The 15,534-nt window shown below is 52.3% G+C and overlaps 6 protein-coding genes and 1 non-coding gene across 10 annotated transcripts; 4 read left to right on the top strand and 3 right to left on the bottom strand.

The window, feature by feature from the left end:
• Positions 1–209: 209 nt before the first annotated feature.
• trnat-agu (transfer RNA threonine (anticodon AGU)) lies at positions 210–283 on the top strand. The gene has a single exon. It is a non-coding gene; the product is annotated as a tRNA-Thr (tRNA).
• LOC147043215 (beta-crystallin A1-like) lies at positions 284–4,490 on the top strand. 3 transcript variants are annotated; one of them, XM_085935257.1, is made up of 9 exons: positions 284–2,028; positions 2,207–2,494; positions 2,668–2,753; positions 3,158–3,316; positions 3,378–3,423; positions 3,494–3,612; positions 3,684–3,825; positions 3,902–4,044; positions 4,134–4,490. In XM_085935257.1, the coding sequence occupies exons 5-9, from the start codon at positions 3,385–3,387 to the stop codon at positions 4,279–4,281; spliced, it is 591 nt and encodes a 196-aa protein (XP_085791383.1). In that variant the 5' UTR covers positions 284–2,028; positions 2,207–2,494; positions 2,668–2,753; positions 3,158–3,316; positions 3,378–3,384; the 3' UTR covers positions 4,282–4,490. The 3 variants fall into 3 exon arrangements, with proteins under 3 accessions (XP_085791383.1, XP_085791382.1, XP_085791384.1); XM_085935256.1 differs by having other exon boundaries at positions 2,104–2,494; XM_085935258.1 differs by lacking the exon at positions 2,207–2,494.
• On the bottom strand, positions 400–2,421 carry vtnb (vitronectin b). Its single transcript, XM_085935247.1, has 8 exons — positions 2,257–2,421; positions 2,078–2,194; positions 1,762–2,007; positions 1,523–1,662; positions 1,283–1,439; positions 1,066–1,224; positions 666–1,001; positions 400–593 (listed from the first exon to the last, which is right to left on the bottom strand). Exons 1-8 carry the CDS (start codon positions 2,321–2,323, stop codon positions 457–459), a joined length of 1,359 nt encoding a protein of 452 aa, XP_085791373.1. The 5' UTR covers positions 2,324–2,421; the 3' UTR covers positions 400–456.
• Positions 4,491–6,464: 1,974 nt separating the features above from the next.
• Positions 6,465–7,647, bottom strand: LOC147043214 (trafficking regulator of GLUT4 1-like). The gene is made up of 3 exons (XM_085936618.1): positions 7,270–7,647; positions 6,674–6,819; positions 6,465–6,534 (listed from the first exon to the last, which is right to left on the bottom strand). Exons 1-3 carry the CDS (start codon positions 7,645–7,647, stop codon positions 6,465–6,467), a joined length of 594 nt encoding a protein of 197 aa, XP_085792744.1.
• An 823-nt stretch (positions 7,648–8,470) lies between these two features.
• LOC147043213 (uncharacterized) lies at positions 8,471–10,038 on the top strand. The gene is made up of 2 exons (XM_085936478.1): positions 8,471–9,110; positions 9,205–10,038. The coding sequence occupies exons 1-2, from the start codon at positions 9,002–9,004 to the stop codon at positions 9,870–9,872; spliced, it is 777 nt and encodes a 258-aa protein (XP_085792604.1). The 5' UTR covers positions 8,471–9,001; the 3' UTR covers positions 9,873–10,038.
• LOC147043212 (F-box only protein 40-like) lies at positions 9,666–13,273 on the bottom strand. Of its 2 annotated transcripts, none has more exons than XM_085936475.1 (7): positions 12,969–13,273; positions 12,765–12,880; positions 11,487–12,527; positions 11,134–11,420; positions 10,933–11,064; positions 10,566–10,836; positions 9,666–10,456 (listed from the first exon to the last, which is right to left on the bottom strand). In XM_085936475.1, the coding sequence occupies exons 2-7, from the start codon at positions 12,765–12,767 to the stop codon at positions 10,274–10,276; spliced, it is 1,917 nt and encodes a 638-aa protein (XP_085792601.1). In that variant the 5' UTR covers positions 12,768–12,880; positions 12,969–13,273; the 3' UTR covers positions 9,666–10,273. The 2 variants fall into 2 exon arrangements, with proteins under 2 accessions (XP_085792601.1, XP_085792602.1); XM_085936476.1 differs by having other exon boundaries at positions 12,765–12,833.
• Positions 13,274–13,330: 57 nt separating this feature from the next.
• LOC147043211 (coiled-coil domain-containing 92B-like) lies at positions 13,331–15,148 on the top strand. The gene is made up of 4 exons (XM_085936477.1): positions 13,331–13,603; positions 13,738–13,888; positions 14,207–14,254; positions 14,362–15,148. The coding sequence occupies exons 2-4, from the start codon at positions 13,756–13,758 to the stop codon at positions 14,961–14,963; spliced, it is 783 nt and encodes a 260-aa protein (XP_085792603.1). The 5' UTR covers positions 13,331–13,603; positions 13,738–13,755; the 3' UTR covers positions 14,964–15,148.
• The last annotated feature ends 386 nt before the right edge of the window (positions 15,149–15,534 follow it).

The following is a 15,534-nucleotide window of genomic DNA, read 5'->3' as shown; positions in this document are numbered from 1 at the left end:
GAAATTGAAAATGCGTTGTTTTGTAACTCGCAATATGATTTGAATTCTTTTACCCTAACTAGGCCAATTTAAAGGGCAAAAATATCAAAAATGTAATTCCATATCACAAGCGGACAGACCCTGGTGGTCACGTCATACCACCGCAATTTGAAATCCCACGCGTCGTGTCAATGGCTTCCCACTGAAATAACACACCTCCATCCACACACGGCGCCGTGGCTTAGTTGGTTAAAGCGCCTGTCTAGTAAACAGGAGATCCTGGGTTCGAATCCCAGCGGTGCCTTTTCATTGCGTTTACCTCGAGTCATTAATCACAGCATTTTCCATGACAAAAAGTTAACCAGACGACTTATACTTATCGAATAAAATAACCTATTATTAAAACAGGGATGATAACAAGAAAAAAAGTAATCATCAATATTGCCTTTAATGTATACGTTTATTTATGTCATTAATTTATCTCTTCTCGGCATGTGTGGAGTCAGGGGTGTCTTCCTGCTGGCAGCCCAACCAGAACTTGGCAATGGAACGCGGGTAAGGCGGGAAGACCTGAGCCACGTGTTTGGTCCGCAGGTCCACTCTGTAGTACTTATCTGTACAGGGGGAAACACGCACACACGTCATTGCGTGTATGTACACGCATCGCAGCGAGCGCGACAACTCGCCTCTCTTGAAGAAGTAAACGTATTGAGCGGGCGTGCTAGCGGGCTTCTGCACTTCCAGCGGCGGCAAGGTGGCGACCTCCAGTGACTCGTCGCTGTAGTCAAACATGTCGCTCCAAAAGTCGTCGAAAAGCGTTTGACGAGTTTGCCTGCGTCGGGACTTCCTGTTGGGCTTCCTCCACCTGCGTTTCTTTTGTCTCCTAGCGAATGGCGGAGATGGCGGCTGCGGTGTGGTTTTGGGGCTCAGGAAGACGCGGCCCACCATGGCCGCATCCACCGGGGGGCTGATACCTGGCCAGTTCATTCTGATGGACCGCGGCCTTGATGAGTGGCTGCCGGCTGAAGATTGAGATGAAGTTAAAGATGAGGTTGGGCTATGAGAGCGCAGAACCCCGAGCCTGACCTGCGGCCCCGAAGAGTTCGGCAAAGAGGTCGTCCAGACTTTGGTCGCAGAAGAGATCGGTATAGCGCGAGAACAAGAGCGAAGGTGAAGATCGACTCATCCGGACGCACTCATCGTGATTAGGCTGTTTGATGAACTCGTACACGTGATACTGATCACCTGATAAGGACACGTGTGAAGAGTACAGTATCTTGACGCGGGTCCTCGTGTGGCGTACCTTTGAAGAAGTAGGCCTTCTCGTTTTGCCGGTGATTGGGCGCCGGCACGGCGAAGGCGGCGTGGAGGTCATTCGGAATCCCGTCGAAGCCGGTTGAAATGTTCCTGGGGAAACCCTCGTCCAGGACGTCACCGTTAAAGCGCCAGTACTTGCTTCCCTGAGGGACGCCGGCGGGCGGGCGGGAGGTCAAGAGTTTTATTTTCGCTGACTGATTCTTCAGATGACATTTTTCTTGCTCACCTGAAAAATATAGGACTTGCCCAGGCAGTTGATGCGGGTGAAGGCGGCATCCACGGGTCCCGGCATTCCCCACACATCCACGATCCGTTTGGGATAACCGGGAAGCACGGCCTTGTCGTCCAACTCAAAGAAATATTCGCCTACGAGCACCCCGACACTCCAGATCACAAACGTGCTAACGCCGCAATGTTCGTTCACACCAATGAGTTCATGTCATGTCTCTCCTGCAGGGGGCGTACCTCTGAAGGCATACACAGATCCATTCTTCAGTTGCAGGAAGGCGTCAAAGGGCCGCCCGCTGCAAGCGGCTGCGTTTTGGTCGGCAGGTGGCCTCGTGGGTTCTTGCGTTGTAGGACGCGGAGGCCAAGATTCCTCGGTCGGCACCGCGCCGGAGCTGGTCGGCGCCGCGCTGGAATTGGTCGGCATCAGCGTCTCCAACATAGTTTGGTTGTCTTCAGCTTCTTCGAAAGTGTCACCACGTGACGCTGAAGGACAGAAACACGCAGGTGAGAAATACTTGGGCGTCTTCAAATGACACACTTGAAGGTCACTCACGTTTCTTGGGACACAATTTGTCAAAGTCGTCACAGCAGCTTCCATAGTAAACGCACATGGAATCACACTGACACTTCTTCAACGAGTCAAAAGAACCGCAGCGACCGGAGCACGTCTCTGCAAACACAGATATGTTGAAAATGCGTCGTAACAATGAAGACCCGTGTGAGTCGCCGTACCGTCTGCAGCCAAGGTGGCATCCATCACCAGCATCATCGCCACAATGAAGATGCTTAGCGTCTTCATGGCGCCGAGTGAAGACGAAAAGAAACCCTCAAATGTTGAGCAGCGATCAAGTTTCCACAAGAGGACTCAACGATCGAGGGAGTCTGAGTTCAAAGTGGCAGCAGGACGCCGATGAAAAACAGGCAGACGGGACGTTCTGTCGTCCCATTGGTCCATTCCACAACACCAAAGGTCATGTTTGATTTTTTTGCTTGGGGGGGGGGGGCAATCGATATGATCCGTGTGTCCTTTTAGTCAACTAGTGTGACAATAATCACCCACACACACACACTTGATTTTAAGAGCAGACCTTGAGCATGTTGACAAACAAATGAAAAACAACTCGTGTGTTTTTTTCTCACTAGGTGGCGATGATGCGGACTTTTGTGTTTTTAATCGAGGAAGCCATACAAGTCATAAACAAGGCCGAGAGAGGCGCCTTCAAAAAAGTGTGAGTGCCAATGTCTTCCTAAAATTAAAAGTACCTAATAGTAACGAGTTGGGGTCAATTCAGACCGTAATTGTATTCGCTATCGTTGTTAGTCATGTGTGCACGTGTGGCATTCTGCTGATGCGTGTGCCCTGTCACAATGAGACACGCAAACTCAGCAGGCTTATGTGAGGCATTGATGTCGCGTCACACACACACACACACACACACACACACACACACACGTCCTGCAGGAATGTCTTGCGCTACAATGTCTTTAAAGCCCACCTTTGCTTTTCCAATGAAGCGATGGTACACACACACTTATACGTGCATTTACTTGAATTAGTTTTGCTCGTGTGTGCACAAAAAGGTGATACAAAGTGTTAGGAGTGATACCAGTGTGTGTGTGTGTGCGATCTCAGTATGTATGTGCGCGTGGCAGTTCCAAATTGCTGACAAGGGGCACCCCCCCGTGCCCCCGAGTTGCCCCTGAGCGCGATGCACATATAAGCCCCCCGCGAGCGGCACCTCGACAACCACCTCTGCGGAACCCTGTGAGACTTAGATCAACGCTTTGCTCGGTAAGGTTTTGGACTTCAGGAGTTTCCTTTGTACTGGTGTATGAACTACGTTTGCACACAGGAAGAAGATGTCTGTGCCCAAGCCCTCGCCCAGCGGCCCCTGGAAGGTGAGCTGGCCTCCGTCGTCGTCTGTCCCTCCGCGGCGGATTCCTTGAGCGAGGCTCCTTGTGTGTGCAGATGACGGTGTACGACCAGGAGCACTTCCAAGGCAAGCGCGCCGAATTCACGGCCAGCTGCCAGAACATCGTGGAGTGCGGCTTGGACAACATCCGCTCCCTCAAGGTGGAGTGCGGCGCGTACGTATGCTCCAACGCCTCATTTCCGGAAAGAAAACCGAGTATTGACTTGCTCCACCTGTCGCGTCCAGCTGGGTAGGCTACGAGCACTCCAGCTTCTGCGGCCAGCAGTTCGTCCTGGAGAAAGGCGACTACCCTCGCTTCGAGGCCTACGGCGGCAGCAACTCTTACCGCATTGAGAGGATGCTCTCCTTCAGGCCTATCTGCTGCGCCGTAAGCTCACGACGACGCTCGTGACACCGGCGAATCACTCCACTCGGCTCATCTCCCGCTTCTTCTCGTTCTTCAGAACCACAAGGAAGCCCGCATGACCATCTACGAGATGGAGAACATGACGGGTCGCCAGTTTGAGCTGTCTGACGACTACCCTTCCCTGCAGGCCATGGGCTGGTTGAACAACCAGGTTGGATCCATGCACATCCAGAGTGGCGCGTAAGTCCATGACTCGGTGAAGATACACAGAAGTTACCTCCTAGCTAACTTGATAATATTCGATATTTACATTGTTTCTCCTCTGTCAGGTTTGTATGCTACCAGTATCCAGGCTACCGGGGCCAGCAGTACATCGTGGAGTCGGATTGCCGCGGAGGCGAGTACAAGTCCTTCCGGGAGTTTGGCTCTCAAGCTCAAACTCCACAGATCCAGTCCATCAGAAGGATCCAGCACTGAGGTCGTCATCTTCATCCTTCCTTTTCCTCCTCGTCCTCCATCTTGCCGCCGGTACCGCCGCCTCCTTGGATGCGGCCGGTCCGAGCGTGATCCCAGGATGGACTTCAGGTGCCTTGCTGTGGTGCACAGCACTTTTGTATTTTGATGATGAAAAATGTGAGACCCATGTGAGCAAGGTGCTAACATTTTGTCATCCCTTTCTCTTCGTCATATTTGAATAAAAAGAATATAGACAAGCAAACACAAGGCCTGTCACTTCTGTCACACACGTCGTTGAATATTTCATCAAGTCCCGACATATTTTGCATTCCGTTTTAGTTTCCCCTCTCATTATTCAACGCTGGGAGAAAAACGAATCTCTAATTGAATTAATTCCACGCATTGCTCAGTTGTGGCCGCTAGAGGTCGTTCTATGCTAGTGTGATCAGTTTGCGACAGTTAGATGCACTTGACGACTGTGGCGATGATGTAGCTGATGACGTCATCTTTCAACATGGCGGCCGCCCGGTCTAGCAACTTTTGTGAACTGAAGCCTGGTTAAAGTAAGCATTTTACAGCATATTAAAGCATTTATGACACATTGCACTTTTAACAGGAGCCCCGTGAGAATTACTTTGCTTGGGGAGGAAAGAACTGTTCTAATTTTCTACACGTAGAAAAACAGAGGAAGTAGCAACACCGGGTCCTGAGGTTTGTCGTTCCTCGCGTCACCAGCAGAGGGCCAAGTTTGCTGAAAGGCCTCTGTCTGTAATAGGAGTCTGCCCCCCCCACCGCAACCCCCCCCACCACCACCGCCCCTCTCTCTCTCTCTGGGGGGGCTGCTTCCCTCTTAAGTGCCTCCTCCAGTAAATCAAACCGCAGGACGCAAAAGTGTTTACACGTAGCTTGCCCATCCTGTCACCCCAGACGTCCCCAACGCCGCCGCGCCAGAAGAGGAGGATGATGGTGGTGGTGATGATGGTGACGATAGGGGAGGAGGGGGGGTGTAAATAAGAGATGCTGCAGGTTAAGCAGCGCTAATCGCTTAAAAGCCTTAATGCAGGAAGTTGGCAATGGATGAGGAGCTTCGTCCACTCGGGGGACGCCGTCTGGCTCTTTGGTGGCCCAGCCGAGCAAACGAGAAGTTCAAGTCATCACCGTGCCGATAATCGTTGCAGATAAACTACACGGCAGCAACTAAGTTACATTTATCTGTCTACCCGTGACTTTTTTGGAAAAGCCTTTCGGGTTGGCTTCATTGAAAAGCAGGACATGAACAAATGGATGAAGCGAGCCTTCCCAAAGATTTGGCCACTTCCTTTCCGTTGGAAGGAATCAAGAAAAAAAAAGAAAACAACAAGATGACTGGGGCCAAGAGGGATGACGCTGGTGGGGGGGGGGATTAGGCGGTGCGGAAGAGTCGAAAACAGTATCGATTTCTTTGGTGTGGAGTCAGGAAAGTGCTGCTGGCTTTTCTTCTTTTGCTTAGCCTCCCGAACAAATGATTTCAATCATTTGATTACAATTGGCTTTTTCGATGCGACTCGTTTGGTGAACTCTCTTAGGATGTCATTTGACATTTTTGATCTTCCTACTTCCACTTGACTCGTTTTATTTGGCTAATCTAGTTGACGCATCATTTTTAGCAATAAACTATATTGTGTTGTTTTCATTGTACTTCATTGTTTTTTCTGGGATGGGCAGCAGCTTTAGCGGAGAAACCCAGATTTCCCCGGCCACTTGGTCCAGGTCTTCACGAGGAATCCCGAGGCCTTCTGTGATTTTGTAATCAAGAAGTTGTGCAAGTGGGGCGACCTGGCGGCACATGCTCATTCCAGTTTATTTGACACATGCAAACAAACGAGCCTGTCAGTCATACAGTAGAAACATACAAAGTACACGGCAACACCAGAGACACGGGCGGGCGCTCAAAAGTCTCAAAAGGGGTTGGGGGGCGGGGGGGGGGGGTTCGCAGGAACTGAAGTAATTTGAGCTCCTCAAAAATGTTCAGTGGGAAGCCAGTCATCCTCGCTCGGTCGCCAGCAGCACGACCCCCTCGACAACGAGGACTCTGCGTGTGCGTGTGTCTCAAGCTCCTCCTTCCTCTGTTTCTGACCTTCAGGGTCAAGCAGTACCAGACTGATGTCATGGCTTGTCTTCCATTACATCTCTTCTTCTTCTTGCGTTTGTGCTTTTCCATCCCGTCATCGTCCTCCTCCTCCTCCTCCCTGGTGTGAGGAGCTCAGGACGCCGCTCTTGCTCACTGCTGGAGCTCTGCGCACACACACACACACATATACACACCACTTTGAGCATTTATTACATGTCAGCAATCTTAAAGTCCAAAACTACGTGCCCTCAAGTTTTTGGTTTTTTTTCTAGAAAGCCACGTTTTTGGAAACGAGGGCAAAACGGAGCGGCGAGGGCCGTACCGATGGTGAAGACGATGAAGACGATGACGGCCACACCCAGCAGCATGGCGAGGAGGCTGAGCAGCAAAGATACGCGGCCGTACTTCCGCGCCGCTTCCACGTCACCGTTGTTCAGCACCGAGCGAGACTGGCGGTGGGGCGGCCACAGGTCAGAGGTCAGTGACGGGAAAAAAAATGCACATGCTCTACTGGTCAACTCAACTTCATTGATGAATATTTTAATTATTTCTAGAAATAAATTATACTGTTTCTACTAACACACCAGAAACAAAAGTTTTTGTGTGCTAACGTGATCATTAGGCGTTATGTTTGACATTTTCACACGGTAGGCCTCTGCTTAGATTGTGACACGTTTTGTGATAAGTTTCACATAAAACATGCAAAGTTTGGCGCATTGGGCAACCAAAAGGAAGCTGCTCAATACCATCTGCTCAATCAAATTTATCCTGCTCTTCAAGAAGGCTAAATAAGGGAAGGCCAAGTGTTTCGAAAGATTTGAAATTTTCTTACTTTGTCAGAGACAACATGAGTTGAGATGCAAATGCGGGAAGGTAAGCAAGTGTTGGCGGGAACTCACCACGCTGGCGTACCACAGCGCGCACACATTGAGCGGCACGCCGGGGCAGAGACAGGAAAGGACAGCCAGCCACAAGTAGCTGGGCGGCGCGGCGCCCGGCGGCCCACCGGACGCCAGGCTGAGGCGTGACAATGACCTGGGCGTGGCCGTCAGATGGCCCACCGAGCCGGACTTGAGCGGGGAGCGGTGGCCGTTCTGCTCGGCGTTCAGCGAGCGGACACTGCCGCGCAGGTCCGGCCCGTCGCACGCGCCGCCGCCCGACCGCTCGGCAGCGGCGACCGCAGTGGCGCTCAGCAGCTTCTCAGTGTCGTGGAAGTCTCCCGTGCCGGACGGATCCCTCTGGACCAACACCGCGCTGCTCTCAGTGTTGACGGCCATGTTTGTGGCCCAAAAGAAAGAAAAAAGAAAAAAAAGTCGTCCTGGGTGTTTTTGGTGGAATTTCCTGCAGCTCGCAAGGAGGCAAACCTCAGAGGTTCTCCATCCGTGTGATCGCCCAGGAGCTTCTGATGCTCTCATCCAGGTCCACATCCCCCCACCACCACCCCCACCCACACCCACAGACAACACTTAAGGAGCGCGTGCACGACAGGCGGCGCGTAAAAGCTTTCCATTTAAGCCGATGAGTGCACGCGCGCGCCTAGCTGCTGACTCAGATGCGTGTGCGTGTTGCGTCCAGCCCAAAAGTGCAGAGCTCAGTCGAACCGGTACCGCTCTTAATGGACCCATCCGCCGAGGAACTCGCCAACTCTGCTGGAAAGCCTTTTGAGGTGCTCTTCGCAGCCAGCTGCATATACGAGCACGCGCTTTGCCAAAAACTAAAATAATTTACCAATTGCGGGTGCACAATTTTGCGCGAGGAGACCCGTTTGCTCATACGGCAGTGGTTGGGCGCATCGAATTCGCTGGAGGAAGGAGAGCAGCAAAGATGTTCAATAGTTCAACAGAAACCGTGAGCTGTTCTGTTATTCTGGTGCCACGTTTTGGCTGTGACGTCACGCTTGTGCTGAATTCACGCCCATATTACAGTGATTTTTTTTTAATGGCTATAAATGCGTGCATTCATCAATTATTGACTTGATTATAATGTTCCTAATAGCATCAACCAGGAAACAAGCTCCATATTTTTTCTTCAAATTTATTTCAGTCGTTTGTGCCTTATACATTACATACATCAAATACATTATATTTATTACTCTGTAAAGAAATATTTCAGATTCATATTTCACTACACTGGCGGTAAAAATAAATAAATAAATAAATAAATAAATAAATAAATAAAAAACAGGTTGGCAGCGCCGCCAAGTGGTGATACTGATCTGTGTCGGGTCACATTCAACACACCCCAAAAATTTGAATATAATGTAAATGGCTTTCCTGGCTTCCATGTAAATCCTAAACTTTAAATTGGAAAGTCACACAGTACTGATTCCGATCGTGTGCCTCCATATTAAGGTTTCGCGTTAAAATGACGTCACGATGAGGCTTTGAAGACGCTTTTATTTTGGCGTGTGTAGTTGCACTTCCTTTTGCATTAAATGGTAAGTAGTTTACATGCTGTTGCCATGGCAACGTCACGTGGCGCTAGCTTTTGTGTCCTGCAAATTGTGTAGCTTGAGAAAACAAAGTTGACCATAATAAAGTCGCTTTTATCAAGACCAAACAACCCAAACGAGTCGCCAACTTGTTTGTGTTTGTCAGAAGGCGACGAGTGTGGGGAAGCTAGCCTCTTAGCATGTCGGAGGAAGACAACCACAAGATGGACGACAAAAAGAAGAGGAGGAGGAAGAAAAGGAAGAAAAAAAAGAAAGTTTGCGCTTCAAACACACCTCTGCAACAACCAGGTAAGTGCAAATGCTATACTATCCTTCTCCCATCTATCTCAAATTCGAGCATAGTCCCAACTCATTTACGCTTGTCATCCCTCATTTACCCTAGTTGAGCCCAACCCGTCACTCAAACTCCCCGAGTTGGTGCAGGTGACCCCGGTACCTCGAGGTCAAACGTATAAACGACGAGTGACGGGCAAAAAGAGCAAAGACCGCCTGAGAGACCCTGAGCCCTACCTCGCCTCAGACAGTAACACCAAAGAGCCGACCTCGGCCGAGGCCCGGGAGCCGACCCCGATCGAGACCCGGAAATCGACCCCGATCGAGGCTCGGGAGCCGACGCCGGCCGGGGCTCGAGCCCCGACCCCGGCCGGGGCTCGAGCGCAGACCCCGGCCGGGGCTCGAGCGCAGACCCCGGCCGGGGCTCGAGCGCAGACCCCGGCCGGGGCTCGAGCGCCGACCCCGGCTCGAGCGCCGACCCCGGCTCGAGCGCCGACCCCGGCCGGTGCTCGAGCGCCGACGCCGGCCGGTGCTCGAGCGCCGACCCCGGCTGAGGGTCGAGAGCCGACTCCGCCTGCAACACCTACGCCGCTGGAAATGCAGGCAAGGGAGTGTCTGAGGTGGGAAGGGGTCCTACAGGACCCCCAGGCGGAGGAAGAGAGGCTGGACGTGTACCGGGCCAGCAGGAGGCGTCGCTATGTCGCCCAGCGAGACGCTGAGCTGGCGGACCCCCTCACCCAAACCCCCCGGCGTCTTTTGAGCCTCGACTCACTCTGAAGTTCAAACAAGCTCAAGGAAATGTCGACACCACACACCCAACTCAACAACAACAAAACGTCCTCGGTTGGTTTGGAAACCAATCCCAACCAGGAGCATTTCTTAACAAGACTTTGGCTGTCTTTGTTCTTATTCCAGAAACAAAATTAAACTAGTTCTAATGTGGCGTCTTGAGATACATGTGAGCTCACTTTGGAGTGTTTAGAGACATGGTGATTTTGTTTGCTTATTTTGACCCGTCAAATTCGTCCAAAAATGAGACTTCCAGCTGCGTAAGGTCACTCCCGGCTCAAGTTTACTTGAAAACAAAGACTAAAGAAACTTTACTAAAGAAAGCAAACGAACACCTCGTCGTTTTTCGACAACCGCTAACCTTAACCCTTACATAATGCTAATGTAGGCTATTGCTGTTGGTTTGAGTGCATTCCTCTCTGATGTCTGCACTTGTCGTCCGGCAGCAGAACACGCTCGCTTCTGCTCTCGCGCTCGTAGTAAGGACACCAACTCAGGTGCTCCGACATGGACGGAATGTCTCGGAATTTCCACGTGTCCACAGCTGAAAAGGTGCTGCTGAAGTGCCACACCTGCAGGCAGAAACAATTTATGTGAATTTCTTAAGAGGCGGACAATTGCGACAAGAATGAAGCAACTTCTGGATGCATCTTTGATTGATCCGGTTTTATTTTTGAAGACCTTGCGCTCCGCACTCCATCGGACCCCCCCTTCAGGGTGGGCCGTCCTCTCCCAGCGTAGCGAGACCATCCCTCTCGTGGGCAGCAGTGTGGAGCAAATTTCCCTCATGAGACGAGACACCAGAGCCAGTTGGGATAGCGACAGACTGTCCAGGAAGGTCGCCACGTGACACAGGAGCTCAAAGGGTAGGGAGCTCAGAGCATCACAGGAAGTCACATGACATTCAGCGCTTAGGCTGACGGGACGTAGCTGGAAGCAGCCAAGGTCCTCCCTGAAGGAAAACATCAGATTCAATGGATTCCACACTCATCCCAAAGCCCGGACTTATCAAGCAGATATTGTAAGAACTCATCTGTGTTGCTCTCACGTGAAGATGACGCTGGCCTGGTGTGTGGATGGCGTGAACCTGGTTTGGCTAAAGGTGCAGCCCAAGTACGCCAGTGGACACCGGTTCTGGAACCATCCGTTGACGCTCATCTGGATGTCGCTGTGCACGTTCCTGCATCAACTGATCAGTCAGGTGATGGTCATCAAGGAATCAATCCATGCATGAGTTGAGGAGACAAACTTGTAATGCGCGGCGTATTCGCGCCTGCGGACGGCGTGCCCGCACACGGCGGTGAAGGCAGAGCTGGCTTTGTGATGGCGGCTGCTGACGTTCTCCAGCTGCAGCTGCAGGTGGAGCTCGCCCTGCCGGCCGGCCGTCAGGTCCGCCAGGGAGGCGACGCTGGCGAAGGGCGCCGACAGGAACTGGAAAGTCTGCGTGCCCTCGTCCTGGAGTAGGCCGTCGGTGCAAAGCGTCTCAGCAATCAGGTGACCTCGCTGCTCCTTCTCCAAAGAGCACAGCAGCGACGCCTGAAGGCCGACACGTCATTATCTTCATGATCAGCTTCATTGGCAACATTAAGTCAAGTATCTGACCTGAACCTCCTCCCAGACGGGCATGTTCTCTGACGCCCCCTGCAGGTCTGAGGTGTCCACAGCCTTGTGGTCCCTCCTATAGAATCCCGGGTTGCGGATGCGACCCTGCTTGGCCGAGAAACTGCTGGGAACTTTGAAGGTTCTTACGGCCACAATCTTCATGGGCTCTACGTGACTGCACAGGAGGTCCTTGTTTTCGGCGGGCGGCTGCAACAAGGGGGCAACCCTACAGGCGTGGGCTCCCTCTGCAGCACCACCAGGCTTCTCGGCAACGCCCGGGACCCGTTGCTGGTCCCTTCCCGCCTCCCTGCAGCCGCCCATGGCCATGCTAAACATGCTCTCCCAGGCATTAAAGTCCCGCAGTCGAGCTTCACTCACCACCTGAGGCTCCCACTCCTGCTCACTCCCTTCCTCCACTTCCTCTTCTGTCTCTTCTTTATCTTCATGTTCATCCTCAGGAATAACGCTGACTTGAAAAGGACTGAAAGACTCCCAGATCTTTGATGCAGCCTCCTTCTCCAAGGTGGCCTTCTTCTCCTGCTTCTTCCTCTTCTCCTCCTTCATCCTCCTCTCCTCCTCTTGGTCCTCCTCTTTGGTACACCGGGTCAGTTCTGGGAAAAGGTTCTTCATCTTCAGTGAGGAGAACAAGCGCTTCTGGTCCTTAAGCGCCAGGGCCAAGTCCAGGTCCTGACACGCCCAGTCCTGGCATTTCCCCATCAGGTTGCGGTGAAGGTCAGGACTTGGGAACCAGTGTGCGTCGATGGCAGGCCAACGGTTCCACTCCACGCAACAGACCACCACGCTGGCAGGGCACGCCTGTAGGTGGGTGGCCAGCTGGGCACGGGACAGCCGGACTGGGCAGCCATAGGCGGCGTTGAGGCACGGCACGAGGGCACAGGGGCACAGTAACAGGTGCCCCTCCTCCTTGCACGAATGGAAGAGTGCGCCGCAGTGCAGGCGGCATGCCACCAGGGCGCAGCACACGCCCGCCTTCACCTGCGCCCTGCAGCGCCGGCTGTAGCAGGACTCACAGTGTTTGTGCTGAAACACACGAAAGTTGTATCAATCATATGTCTAAATATATGTATAAGCATATATATAATAACAAACTGTGAATATGCAAGGCAGAAGACTCCACTCATCACTCATTCTTAAGCCGACAAGATGGGTCACGCTGTCTCGTGTCTGGCACCCGGGTGGCTTGTCAAATGCTTCTTTGCCTCATCCAATATGGCGGCGACCTTACCGTACGGATCAACGGTGTCTCTGTACACTTACCATTGGTTCTGGTAGATCTCACAATCCCCGACCGGTACCGGCTGCCGACGACAAAGCATACAGTGGAGCCTGTTCGAGGAGCGGAAAGTGCGTGGTGTTTCCTTTAAGCATCTCGACTAGGAGTCAAGTTGTTCAAGTTAAAATTAGCACACAAATTCTATCCTCTCCTTTTCAAACAGCTGCCAAACACGCATAAACACTCACGGGAGTTCTCAATGTCCTTGCACCTTCATTCATCTGATACGCGCCTGTACCCTTCAAATCTCAGCAACCGTTTCTTGCATGTCTTCGACATCAACGATCGACTTTAAGTGACCCACAAAAAAAGAGCAGCAGCAGACCACTTGTGGAACTTTTCATGGGCCCCTATCTATTTTTAACACACACAGACCAACACAAACGTGGTGTGATGAACATTAAATGACCTAGAAGCCCATTTACCAACTTATGCTTTGGCATTAATCATTTGTAGAGATGGCATTTATGACGTCACATACTTGCCATCATCATCCATAGGAGGCTTCAAAACGACCCCCCCCCCCGCCAAAAACACTCCATCCCTTCCAACATCCTCTCTTCCTGCCGTTAGGTGGCACTAGTCACGCCCACGAACACACGCATAGCTTTGTCGTGCACGCGGCGTTGTCGCGTCTACGTTGAAGTGAAGACGAGGAAGAGGTCCCCCCCCTTCTTCCGAGACGTCCGCAGGCCGCTGGCGCGTGGTCGTCTGCAGCGACCGCTCGAAGCGCGAGCACGCGGCGTCCCTCAACCCGTCCGGCGTGGATCTATTGTGTGGCGGACGGCTGAGGAGCGGAACGGAATCCACGTAACGCCACACGGTAGGACCACACAACACATGCACGCGCACGAGCGACGTTTGCAGGGGCGAGTGCGCGCGCGCTGCAGCAGCAGTTTCGAATTCTGTCTGCCTGTTGTGTTTTCTGACGTGCTCTGTGCGCGTGCACATCCGCAGGTCAAGTCGTGTCCCGCCATGGAGGCCAGCAGTGTGCTGGAGCATCACGTAGCCAGCGTGCACAGAGCCATCGTCTTCCTTGAGCAAGAACATTTGACGCTGCTGGCTGGCCTGCACGTGGAGATCAGCAACCTCAAGAGGAGATGCCAAGGTGGGTGCACACACGCACACACACAGGACATCCCAAAGAGGATGCTGATGTTAGATTTTTAGGGTCCAGTTAAGAATTGGCTGGCTAAATGTGGTCATAGCAATATAGTCCCTTTCCTGTCATGGAAACTATATCAGGACAGCTCCTTGAAGCACATTTCAAATGATCCCTCAGTGTGACTGGCCTTTTTCTGTCCTCTGATTGGTTGGTCAGCGCTAAACACCATGAAATCATAGTAGTTCACTTTGTTGCTCTCACACAGTGGTGAATCCAGATGATTTGAAGATGTTGTGATTTCTTGTGTGTGTATTTGTGTAGAGCTGAGCTGTGAGCTGGACTCCAGGTTCCCACACAGGACCACAGCAGGTGAGCTAGGATGTTATCGGTATTTCTTTTGTTTGGCTGTAATGTGATTGCCACACAAAATATTAAATTTTTTGTCTTTTTTTTATATGATCATCTTCTGATTGAAGCTGACCTGGCGTTGCGCTGCAAGGCAGCGCAGCGTCTTCTAGAGGAGCAGCACGGTACTGCGGCGACAGCTCACGGGGCGCTGCGCCTGGGAGGGGCACGGGCATCAGAGTTGGGGCGCAGCCTTCGCCGGGACGAGCGTCACTTCCTGGACGAGCTGAAGCGGCGTAGCCACAAGATCACCCTGCTCAACCGCGAGCTCCAGCTTCAGAAGGGTGCCGCGGCCGCCCTGTTTCGACAGCTCAACGCCGCCCGTTCAAAGCTGCGCCAGCAACGCGGCGCCCGCCAGCAGGGGGAACCGTTAGCCCCCCAAGACCGAGATCATGATGAAGATGAGGGAGGGGATGCCGAGCAGCTCCCGTCACCGCTGTTCACCAGAGCCAGCGTGAGGGCGGAGCGGGTGCGGGCGTGCGTCCCCCAGGAGAGAGTAACGTCTCCGCAGAGGCCGCACCCCATGCCGGACCCCGCCCTCTTTCTGGTGCCCCTCCGGTACCGCCTCCTGCTGCGAGGGGGCGAGGCGGACGACTGGGAGGATGTGGATGAGGGCGGCGGCCTGCGAGGACGCGTGGACATGGGCGCAGCCGAGGGTGAGACAGCCCTATGATGTCGTTTGCGTCCGGCTGCCGGACCACTTGCGAGAGGACTTGCGATTGGCTAACATGAGCGCCACCATGAGCAAGCTGAGCATGTCCTTTCTTTCTTTCATTCTTCCTTTCTTTCTTTCTTTTGTTCCAACCTGCCTTTCTGTCATCGGTGCCGATTTTGAAAATGAAATCATTGCTTGACAAACTTTTGAGGTTTTGAAGGTTTTCATTCAAAAGATTGCATAGGACCAAGTACAAAAAAAATCAACTCATATTGATACGCACACATAGACAACAATCAGATGTGAATACGGCTCACATTCTTTTCCTGTGCTTAAAAAGTTGGTTTAATTTTGAAAAGCCGACAAGAGGAAGTGAACTCGTCACCGCCGCCGAGTGGATGCTGCGCCCCGGCTGAGGAGGCAGCGTTACCATAGTAACCGTCTGACGCGCACGCGCAGACACCCGGTCTCAGCTGTTATTTGTTTTGACGTAAAGATGAAGAAAACCGCAACTAACGACAACATCCTTGTAATCTGATACGTGGGTTCATTTAGTCTCAAACTACTATTTTTAATTTGGCGTAATTCT

Source organism: Syngnathus leptorhynchus, chromosome 17, assembly GCF_054491065.1.
Source record: "Syngnathus leptorhynchus isolate UIUO chromosome 17, UIUO_Slep, whole genome shotgun sequence".
In the NCBI taxonomy this organism is placed as follows: domain Eukaryota; kingdom Metazoa; phylum Chordata; class Actinopteri; order Syngnathiformes; family Syngnathidae; genus Syngnathus; species Syngnathus leptorhynchus.
Note: the sequence above shows the minus strand (reverse complement) of the source record. Positions and strands in the feature narration are given on the sequence as shown.